Raw genomic sequence first — 12103 nt, forward strand, 5'->3', positions numbered from 1 at the left:
AATATTACCGTTTCGAACAGAACAAAAACCTACTGCTTAATATTTCCTTTTTTTTAATTCTACCAAATATAAATTCGCCATAGATTTACATGCCCTTCATGGAAAGCCGCACTAGTTGTACCAGCAGTAAAGTACAAGTGGTGTAAAACATCTTTTAACCAACAACAGTGTAACGTTCAACACGATAGCCCAAAACTCATACCAACCAAATGAATTGTGAATTTTGAAATGGAACCACCCCGATGGATTTTGACCGTTGAGGGCAGCAGCATTGCAACAGGGCCCAAAACCATGTAAAAAAAGTTAGCTCTTTTCCCAAGGAAACCCTAAAATAAAGTTAAAATATTGGCAAAAAGCTATTCACTAACTGACAGAGGTACCACATCACCATGCACACCTATACATACATTATTTAGTACTAGATACATTATTTACTACTAAAGACGTACCCAAGCAAAGCCATACCACACTGTGTGCAACCCATCATCTCATTAGCATATAGGCCCTACCTTTCCCACTTTCCCTTTTATTCCTTCACCAAGATTCAGTACTCCACTAACATATCTTTGGCACAGAATCACTGAGCTCCCCCCATCTTCTGCTTCCTCCTCGCTTCTTTTTGCTTGCATTTTCCCTCTTTTTTAACCCCCATTCCCTTTCTCTTTGCTTTTAGTGGAGATGGGTATTGCTGTGTTACTGATTTTAGCCATGGCTAGTACTTCTGGTGAGAAGCAAAAGCTGGACTTATTTTTTTTCCTTTTTTCTTGCATTTTGTTTCGTTGTATACTTTTTTTCCCTTTTGGGGGATGCTGATTCATGACATGGACATAGGACTTGGTTGAGCTTAGGGGTTGATTTCAAGATTTCTGGTTCATCTTTCTGAAGATCTTTTTTTTTCTCATATATGTATATTGTTGCAAATAATTTCCATGTTAGACAGATTTATTTTAACCTTTTTTTTCTCTTTTTCACCATGGATTTGCCTCAGCTAGTTTGCGGGGTCATAGTGTTTTTTTTTCTCCCTTAATGGCAGAAAATTTGAGTTTTTGTCTTGGTTGGTAGAGATTGGAAGGGTTTATATTTATTTTGCATAAGTTGGTCACATGACCTATGGTGTGTCATACTCATTCCATCTGTTCTTTTTCATGGTTCAACTGTCAAAGCGTATCTGGGGTTTCTAGCTCACTGTGGTTGTGGAAGACCATATTTTTCTCTTCAAATGGCTTGTTCAGAGAAACCTTTTTGTGGGTTGGTTGAGCTTATTTTTTTTGTTTAATAGTTTCTAGCTAGAACTAGTACTGTTGATGACAGTGTAGGATTTGGGTAATACTAGAAGCAGCGCAAAATGTTTCAAAAGACAACATACACAGATAGCTTTTCTCCTCTCTGGTGATATCCAACTTGATGACATGCTTTCCTCTCTCTCTCTCTCTCATGGTTTAGTCCTGTATTTTTGCTTTTGTATTGACAGTGGTGGTAGGGGGGACATGGTGTGTTGGGAAGTCCAACGTGGGTGACCAAGCCTTGCAGAAATCATTGGACTATGCATGTGGAGCAGGTGCAGACTGCCAACCCATTACGCAGAATGGGGCGTGCTACAACCCCAACACTGTGCTTGGCCATGCTTCCTATGCCATGAACAGTTACTTCCAGAAGAAGGGCCAGACACAGGGCGCTTGTGACTTCTCAGGAACTGCTACCCTCACCACAACAGATCCAAGTAATGAGAGATGGAGAGAGAAAGAGACTCCCCCCTTTCTATGCACTATCTTTTTTATTTTGCCGGATTTTCTCTCTTGTTGTGTCACTCGGTTTTTTCTTACTTACTTTTTAATCCATTATTTTATTTTCTGGAAAGGTTAATTCACTGGTTTTTTGGTTTTCTGATTTACAGGTTATGGTTCCTGTGTGTTCCCTTCAACAGCGAGGTCTCTCTCTCTCTCTCTCTCTCTCTATATATATATATATAAAAGTTAGTGGTATAGGAACTATTAGTGGTAAATAGGGTTGGATAGGAACTATTAGTGGTATCGTATACCCATCTTTTTAGTACTTTTTTATACAAGTTAAGCTTATTTTTGTACAATTTCTTTTCCTAAATCTGTGCATCTTGTAGTTTTCTTGCAACTATCCTTACCTCTCTACTTGTGTATGTGCATTCTTTTCATGCTTCCCTTCCTCTTGATATGAAACGTTTATTGTTTTCTTTTTTTTCATGGTAGAGTTTGGTGGCTTTCTTAGGCTCGTCTTTCTACTTCCTATTTACACCACCAAAAGAAGAAAAAGGAAAATGACTGGTTGCTGTCAACACACTTCAGTGTATCCCTTTCTTGAAGAAAACAAAGGAAATTTATTTAAATAGAATTCTGATGCGTGTACAAATTGATCTTGTTTTCGCCTTTAACATGGTATCCTTACCCCCTCTTTCTCTCTCTCTTGCTTATCATTTACTGAAAATCTGAAACAATCATGTTATTTTAATGTCGCACATTTCTCTGTCCCTTTCATTTTTAAAATAATGATCATTAGGCAATATTTGAGGCGTCTGGTATTAACTCCATTCTTGATATCTTCATTGTTTTCCTTTCTTAATCTTGGATTGAAGCTTCCAAATAGATCTTTTGTGATCTGTCAACACACTTCAGTGTAGCCCTTTTTTGAAGAAAACAAAGGAGATTTATTTAAATAGAATTCTGATGCCGTGTCCAAGTTGATCTTGTTTTTCCGTTTAACATGGTATCCTTACCCCCCCTCTCTCTCTCTTGCTTATCATTTACTGAAAGTCGGAAACAATCATGTTATTTTTATGTCGCACATTTCTCTCTCCCTTTCATTTTTAGAATAATGATCATTAGGCAATATTTGAGGCGTCTGGTATTAACTCCATTCTTGATATCATCATCGTTTTCCCTTAATGTTGGATTGAAGCTTCCAAATAGATATTTTGTGATCTTTTATTGATCATTGTCACTTTTATTTTTACTCATCGAATATAGTTACTTTATGGTGGACATTGTTTGCTGATGATATTGTTTTGATTGATGAGTCTAGAGCTGGGGTTAATGCTAAGTTAGAATTATGGAGACAGACATTGGAAGCAAGATGTTTTAAGTTGAGTAAGAGTAAGACAAAATATATGGAATGTAGGATGACTGTTTCAAATGTTTGGGATCTATCATTCAAAAGTATGGAGAAATTGATGGAGATGTAAATCGTAGGATAAAGGTTGGGTGGATGAAATGAAAAAGTGCAACTGGAGTGTTGTGCGATCGTAGAATGCCATTGCGGTTGAAGGGAAAGTTTTATAGGACGACAATTAGGCCCGCTTTACTATATGATACAGAATGTTGGGCTGTCAAGAGACATCATATTCAAAAAATGAGTGTAGCTGAGATGCGTATGCTTAGATGGATGTGTGGAAATATAATAAGAGATAAGATTCGAAACGAGGAGATACGTAAGAAGGTAGGCATTGCATCCATTGAAAATAAGATGAGAGAGAATCATTTACGGTGGTTTGGACATATTCGGCGAAGGCCTAATGATGCTCCAGTTAGAAGGACGGAGAAATGAAAAAATATATTAGTTAAAAGAGGTCGGGGTAGGCCTAAGAATGCTTTGAACCTCACCGAGGACATGGCATTGGATAGAAATGATTGGAGGAGAAGGATTCATGTGGAAGACCCAGAATGATTTTCTTTTTTTGGTTCATATCATCGACCCCAATTGTTTTGGGATGAAGGCGAACTTGTTGTTGTTGTTGTTGAATATAGTTACTTTATGGTACATGCCACTTTTTCTACTAAGTTATCTGTTTCCTTAAATGCACGTAGCGGCAAAACATTTCACTTTTTTCCCTGCCCCTGTCCTGTCCTCTTTGAGCATATTTTTATTTTTTAACACACACCTTGTAAAACATAGATCTAAGTTCCAAAAGCAAAATCTGACCATTGGATCATGTTTAGCATATTTTATTTATTATTTTTATGTATTAAAGTTTACTCAAATATGGTGTTTTAGAGTAACTAGCTGAAATACGAGAACTAAAATATGGGAACTACCAACACTTTTTTTTCAAATCCAACCAAGTGGATGTGCTTGGCATGGTGAATTTGCTAGGAATCAACCATTGGATCATGTATTTTCGAGCTTTAATATTTATGAAGATTATAAGCCATTGATATTAAAAGCTTAAAAAATCACGTTTATGCATCAAAATAGGATGATTTAAGAGTGGGTTCTTATAAATCCAAGCATGTAGATCACATCGGTACGGTTAGATTCAAGAGAAAAGGACAAAAAATCCATGAAAATAGCGGTTCACAATTAGTTCTCATATTCTAGTGATTCATGTTTAGCATATTTTATTTATTATTTTTATGTATAAAGTGGACTCAAATATGATGTTTTATATCATTTTTAAACCACTCTTATTTTCATGAATTGCGCATTGATTTTTTCCCCCTAAAAAATAGAATCTTGTAGTGTATTGAACATGATAAAACCTTCTAACATACTAAATAAATCATGCTAAATACATCTAAACGCATCTCTACTGTTAGATTTATCATTTCGTGGCTAGAACTATGCAGGCAAGTGAGAACTATGCAGGCAAGTGCATCAAGTATACAGAACCACCATATATTTTCTCTCTCTCTCTCTCTCTTTATATATATATATATATATATATATATATATATATATATATATATATGATTGGTTGGTTTGATATATATGCCATTTAATTGAATGGTTCATATCTATCTGGGGTCGGTTAGAAGATGCCATTTAATTATTTCTACAATGACATGATTGTTTAAACAACATTGGTACCTTTAATATGATGTCGGCATTTTTTCCTCTGTCAATGCAGTGCTGCTGGGACCCCAACAACTACAACAAATACCACTGGCACCACCACCACACCAACCACATCATCAACAACCCCAACTACTGTAGGGGGAATCACTCCCGGCCCTTCCTCTGTCAACAGCCTAAATGACTTCGGCTCTGCTGCCTTCATCCACACCTTAAGCGTTGGCTCTCTCCTGCTGGCTCTCTTGGTCTCATCAGCCGTATTACTTCTATAATACCACTACGACTGGCTGCTGTGAATCAACACGGTGTCCTAAAGATGTAAAATGACATGACGGGACCCGGGGGAGGTGTGTGTGTGTGTCAGGCTTGTCGGTGGAGGGTGGGTGGCCACCTACCGTGGTGCAGCACAGACCACAGACAGAGTGGCTGTGAGCATGTGAGCAAGGGACAGAAGCATCCAAAAACATTCCCATCATGGTCTGTCTTTTTTTTTTGGTATTCTCTCAATACTCTTTCTTTCTCCGTTCCTTTGAGGGGAAATGAGTAAAAGGGGTTTTGATTCCTTGTGGATGGTTGGATGTCGTAGGGATGAAGTGATGTAGTACGGCTGTCTATCTACTTCTGTTTTTTTTTTTTTTTTTGTATATTTAGGCAGGGTTGAACTTGGTTTTTATTACCATTAGTGACAAAAATGAACTATGAGCACACTTTCGTTAGATTTAGAGTCAAATTCTATTTGCTTTTTAAATCTCTCTCCCTCTCTCTCTCACCTAGAGAAAGGGACAGAAGCATCCAAAAAACATTCCCATCATGGTCTGTCTTTTTTTTTTGGTATTCTCTCTCTACTCTTTCTTTCTCCGTTCCTTTGAGGGGAAATGAGTAAAAGGGGTTTTGATTCCTTGTGGATGGTTGGATGTCGTAGGGATGAAGTGATGTAGTACGGCTGTCTATCTACTTCTGTTTTTTTTTTGTATATTTAGGCAGGGTTGAACTTGGTTTTTATTACCATTAGTGACAAAAATGAACTATGAGCACACTTTCGTTAGATTTAGAGTCAAATTCTATTTGCTTTTTAAATCTCTCTCCCTCTCTCTCTCACCTAGAGAAATTTGCCTTGTAGTTTAAACAAAATAATTTGCTCAAAGTTAACCAACAGTTAATTCTTTCAGGGCATGAAGGTTATGGGGATATACTAAATTATAATTAATCAGTTTGATTCTCTATGCAAGGACCTTTGAAATGATTTTGAACCAGGGTGATGGATTTGAACCCAACAATCTCCACTGCTTGTGAATGTTTAGGGATAATAATAAGTAATGATTTACTTCCTACACTTTGGCATTAAAATAGAATTCGATCAATACATGGAAAAGGTCCCCTTTAATGAACTCCCAAGATTCCCTGAAGAATTCAACGTAGAATCCATCCACTCTTGGGGTTTTACTATTAGTTAAACTCCAAACCACATCTTTTATTTCCCCCATCGTGAATATCCAACTGCTGATTCCATAATAATCCTCAGTCAATGATTTGAAATCCATGGCCGTGATATCATATGCAGTCCGAATACGATGCAAAAAGCGATCTTTTAAATAAATGGTGTCATTAGTGAGGGTATGTATACCTTGAAGAGAGATGTTTTCTCAATCACCATGGATAAACTATTATTGATTCTTCTTCTATTGGAGGCACACACATGAAAGTGTCCGGTGTTTTTCTCTTGACTTAAAGCCGATGTGATTTGGCCCATTGTCTTTATCTAATGCCTTCCCACTTCTTCCATTCAATAGTATTCCGAACTAGTAGTTGGCATTCCTGTTTTAATTTTGTGACCCTCACCGCATCCGTTACACTCTTCTTGTAGTTGTAGCTCACATGCATTCCCACTCCTTGATATCTTTAAATTTTGCTAAGTATTTGGACTTGTTCCGTTCAATGAGCTTCCCTCTTAAAAGATTTGGGTTTGTCACGTAGACCGGATCCAAGAGCATGGTTTAGTCCGTCGTCGGGAGCTGGTGTGTCTGGTCCAATGATGGGAGCAAATCGGGTCCTTCCATGTTTGAGTTTTTATCCACTCTTTTGAGCTTTGACATGTCATTGAAATGGGTGCGGGATGGGTTAATCTTTTGAGTTTTGACATGTCATTTGAATAAAAGCTAGGGCCTGATAAAGACAATGTTTTAGATATATGATAATAACGAAACATTTTGTTCTTTAAAAAAAAAACTTTTTTGTGTTGTCACAAGCAAATCCCATGTTGGCATGTTCATGAACTCTGGTAATTTTCCACGGGGGCCCCATGAACCTGGTAATCTGCATTAAGACTATGCAAATTGAAAAAAAAAGGCTCCATAGATACGGGGAGGAGTTGATGAACTACTTTCCTTCAAGTGAACTGGGACAGCTGGATGATTAGGTCACACTATCATAACCGAAGGGTCTCAGGTTCGAATCCCATGGGGTCAAGGTTTTTTTTTTATATAAATTGGACAAATAAGATCTAACTAGGATAAGCTTGCATTCAACCATTTAGATCAGTCACTGCAAGGAAAAACCTTGCCAGATTTTTTTTTGGATAAGCAAGCTGGGGTTAAGCAGACCCCTACCAGTACAAAAGTATAAAAGGAAAAACCTTGCCAGATTTTAAAAAGTCACGCTTTGAAAACGTTGAAGAAATCTTGGCATGCAAAAACTCAGTTTAAAATCATGCCAACATCATGATATGGACCAATTTAAAAAAAACATCATGATATGTTGAAACTAATCGTTAATTTAAATTTACCATCAGTTTTACTTTTTTGGAGAATTCACCAAATATTGCCTATCTTTTTATTCAACCTCATCTAGCATACTCACAAGTAGGGGTGGCAATCGTGTCGGGTCGCACGGCGGGGGGGGGGGTGGCGGGTCAGAACACCTCAACACAAACCCAACCCGTTTATTAAATGGGTCGGATGTGGCAAACACGAGCACAACCCATTTATTAAACGGGTAACCTGACCCGACACGGTTAACCCGTTTAATAAATGGGTCGGGTCGATCCGACACGATTATATCTCTCCGTTAAAAGATGTTGCAAGCAGGAAATAAGAAGGGGGGGGGGTTATTTTAAGTAAGAAAAACTTAAAAAAAGTTATACTTTTAGCTTGATTTGATGTTAAAAAAAATTAACGCTTTTTTCAGATGAGAACATTTAATGCTATTGCTCTCAAGTCTTGTCACCTCTGCGATTAACTTTTCACCTCTTTCATTCTCTCACATTTAATGCTATTGCTCTCAAGTCTTGTCACCTCTGCAGGGTGGATTTTAAATATTTAAAAGTGTCGTGTATATTTAAAATGGGTTGACACAATTACCAGTTTGGATTACAAATGGGTTGCGAATTTAATAATCCCAAATAACCATTTTAAATATAAACGGATTGCGGGTTGACGGGTTCATGTAAATGGGTTGACCTGCCCACCTAACCCGTTTATTAAATGGGTCAAACGGGTTGGCATACCCCTAACATGAACCCGACTCGTTTAGTAAACAAGTTAGGTGGGTCGACCCATTTATGACACGAACCCGTTTAAGCCAAACCCGAACCCGAACCCGAACCCAGCTAAGAAGCGGGTTGGCGGGTCGTGTCAGATTTTGCCACCCCTACTCATAAGTCCCATTCTTAGAAACCTCCCAGCAAGGGAAAAACCTTGTGAGGATTTCAATTTCTTTTTTTATGATTTTTTTTGGAGAAGTCTTGATAAATTTAGAAATAAATAGTACAAAACATATAAAAATAAATAACTATAATAGAAATAACTCAATTAAAAAATATCAGGTTGAAATCACAACGTATTATAAGGAGGCAATAAATGATTCTAGTATGATTTTTGCATTTTGTGAATTTACCAAATATTGCAGATATTACCTGAGGTAACTGAACCTGATTTGACATTGATTCTCAATGACATCTGTTCATTTGGCAAACAAGGAATGAGATTACAGGAGCATTATTGTTTTGTCTTTGGCTAGAGCCAAATGTAAGACTGCACATCGGCATGGTTCCGGTTGGTAAAACCATTAAGGTCCTCCCTGCCCATAGGGGATGAGAACAAACAGCTTCGACCTTGCAGCAAGGAACACTTTCAGTGGGTTTCAAACCATGGTGCTCCCATATTAGGTGACAACCATGGTGGACCCTACCCAGGAAGATGGAGTACTTATGGGGCAATTGTAGGTGCCCTTAATAAGAAACCAAACAGAATCAAGGTATCGTAAGTTCGAACCAGGACCTATGTCTCCCTTAATTCTCTATGCAATGACTCCTTTATTCTAGAAGCCTACAACCGAGGTAGCAACAAGACACCAAAAAAGCTGATATGGTGTCTACTTGATGAGCTTATGACAGGGACCTGCCATCTATTAGATTCACTATCCAATTTTTTTCCTTCTGCTGGGTACTTCACTATTCTTACCTCGTGAGATGGTCCCATTTTAAGGGTTTGGTTTGTTGAAAGGAATATGTAGCCCTAACTGTCAGTTGGGTCTGGTTTTATAATTGAATAGGCTGAAAGTTTGTCCAATGTTATTTAGAAAGATAATCTCTCTTAACTCGGCCAGTTTACCATGGCAGCCCTCTCTTTGAGAAAACGTGGGTCTCACTCACATACATGAAACTATTGGCTTTTCTGGTCCCTACCCGGGGTTTTACCTTGAAGGGGCTCATTAGGTGGCCCGGTTCTCGGAGAGGATTCCTCATCATAAAAAAAAAGATGGACGGTCAGAATCAAAACAGCCAACCCCACGTGGATGGAACAACCCAAGATGACGACTACACTGGTTATGACTACTCCAAATGCGTGAACATAGAGATTTGCCCAAATGCATAACTAGTAACATACGAGGGGGTTCTTAACTACTAGTGTAGTAGTGTGGCTGGGGTCGGATGTTGGATACCTGACCCAAACCCGAACACCAGGGTATAGGCATAAAAAATTCTGACTGGAACATGATGGTTGGTCAAACTGAACCGACTCGAGTAATAGCAGGTTGGCTTCAAATTATAATTGTGCCTTTGTATCCAACCTGACCCAGCTGACTTGTACATTTTTTATGCGCTGTTTAAAGTAGATACAAGTTTTAAATACCCTCTAAATTACATAGGTGTGGTTTGGGATTCACTTTCTAGACCCACATATTTCAGGTTAGATTCCCAAAGCCAACAAGTTGTTATTTGGACAGGTTTCGCAAACCCTAATCTGTCTCAAGCCCAACCCATTGACAGCCCTAACTAGTAGCAATAATTGGATATTTTGCATGCCCAAGCAAATAGGGATGGCAGTGGAGCGGGGTGGGGGACAAGGTCTCCACCCCGCCCTGTCTCAAAATCCTGCCCTCCATCCTCAGTCCAAACGGAGCAAGACGGAGCGTTTTCCCTCGGTCCACTGCCATCCTTACCAGAGAGGAAGGTTTACTAACGGGGATTGGGGACGGGGCAGGAGAAAGCGTAAGTCCATTCCCTCACTGGTTTTGATTTTAACTTCATCCCCATTTCATGTCCTCCATCCCTTGCCCAAATGGGGCAAGGTGGGGCGGGGGCCCGTCCCCCCGGTCCACTGCCATCCCTACAAGCAAATCTACATGTTCTTTTGGCTGATACAAAGGCTACACTAAATCCCTTTGATTAGATAGCACTCAATGAGACATACTTCCCATTTTTTTTCATATATTAAGTGCCTTTGATTGATACTTCCTACAAATTCAGATGATAATAAAAAAACGCATTGGATTGCTTTTCTATTTTTTGCAAAGAAAAATAAAGACACCATAAAAAATTAAATTTATGAACATATCTATGGAATTGGTCACCTGAATGTGTGTGCATAAGGTTTTATTAAATTTTCATGTCAATCTTTTTTATCAAGCCATTCACTAGTTAGAGCTTGGACATATGACAGGCAGATAGATAGACTAGCAGAAGATAAAAATATACAATCTTCCAAGCAGTAGAACAGTTCATTATTTTAAATAGATGTACACTGAAGTATTCCAAGAACTTGGAGTTTTTAACATGTCAAAACTGTGAACACAGTCGGACCGTCAGATTCCAAGTTTGATAATCGAGACGGAGGGCTTAAGCACAGAAATGAGCACAGTAAGAAAAGTGCAAAATCGTTGTGATTTTCACAGTGGCCTGCTTTCAACTAAATCACATTATTATAACTGGATCTTTTGACCAGAACAGTAGCAAATCAATAAATCTCATAGGCATTTATACTTATACAGACAACAGGTCTCACACTTTCTTGCCATAACATTTTCAAAACTAATTGTTTAAGATACTCCGCTACAACCTGTTAGTTGTTTTGTTCTGTTCCTGTGTCTGCTTTGCTGGATCTGCAAACAACATTTTGTACACTTGATTATCACTAGGGCTGCACACGAGCAAGGTTCAAGCCGGGCTTGGGCTGGCTCAGCTCGTGCTCGAGAGTCGAGCTTGAGCTGTACACTTGGTTTAAAAACTTTGTAAGTTTTTTGAAATCAAGGTAAAATGCCTGTGTAATAACTGGAAAATGGTGGGATTGTAACTGGAAAATGGTTGGACTCGAGCCCACACCACCTTCAGTGGATGACCAACAACTTACACGTTGAGGTAAGACGTCTTTCTGAGAAAATGAGTGGACAAAACATTTACATATATCAAATCTAATATTTTTATATAACTGTATGAGCTGAGAGCATAATCAGACTTATCAAGCTTATCCAAGTTGGATTGCTTGTTCAAGCTTGGCTCGTTTATGTGTACCTCATTTATTTTTCAGACGAGTTTGAGCCGAGCAAATGGGTTGAGCCCGAACAAGCTTGGCTCGTTGTGCAGCCCTAATTATCACCAAAAGAAGGAAAATGTTTGAGGCACAATGAGGCTCTGTTTGGGAGCATTGAATTGGAATTCTTTTGTGGTTTCTCCATCACCATCTGTTGTTTGGGAATAGTAAATTGTGGTTTCCCCAACACCCCTGTTGTTTGGGAGCAATGGTGTTGCCAAAACGTCGCATTTTGGGGATGGAATTGGCAATCTTCATACCATACCATTCACAAACGGTTGGTTTCAACAACTCCATCCCCAATACCACATTTTGGCAATACCATATTTAGGCAACACATGCAAAAGGTGTTTCTATCCAAATGCAACACTTCCGAACAGAGCCTAAAATGTAATAATGAGCGGTTTAAAACCATCAATATTACAAATGAAGGCAATAATTACAAGGAAAATTTATCCCTCACGATCAAAAGATAGAGC

General features: G+C 38.6%; 2 protein-coding genes across 3 annotated transcripts in view; one reads left to right on the forward strand and one right to left on the reverse strand.

Moving 5' to 3' along the window:
- Nucleotides 1-568: 568 nt before the first annotated feature.
- Nucleotides 569-5510, forward strand: LOC149818820 (PLASMODESMATA CALLOSE-BINDING PROTEIN 2-like). The gene is made up of 4 exons (XM_089985154.1): nucleotides 569-724; nucleotides 1472-1720; nucleotides 1895-1928; nucleotides 4874-5510. Exons 1-4 carry the CDS (start codon nucleotides 679-681, stop codon nucleotides 5088-5090), a joined length of 546 nt encoding a protein of 181 aa, XP_089841280.1. The 5' UTR covers nucleotides 569-678; the 3' UTR covers nucleotides 5091-5510.
- A 5279-nt stretch (nucleotides 5511-10789) lies between these two features.
- The window catches only part of LOC149818821 (alpha/beta-Hydrolases superfamily protein), an 83614-nt gene continuing 82300 nt past the window's right edge, over nucleotides 10790-12103 (reverse strand). For both annotated transcript variants that reach the window (XM_089984870.1, XM_089984869.1), the window contains one exon: nucleotides 10790-11196. In XM_089984870.1, the coding sequence (XP_089840996.1) occupies nucleotides 11147-11196 (50 nt within the window). In that variant the 3' untranslated portion in view covers nucleotides 10790-11146. The remainder of the gene's footprint in view (nucleotides 11197-12103) is intronic.

Source organism: Nuphar pumila, chromosome 13, assembly GCF_984573655.1.
Source record: "Nuphar pumila chromosome 13, dmNupPumi1.hap1.1, whole genome shotgun sequence".
NCBI classification, from domain to species: domain Eukaryota; kingdom Viridiplantae; phylum Streptophyta; class Magnoliopsida; order Nymphaeales; family Nymphaeaceae; genus Nuphar; species Nuphar pumila.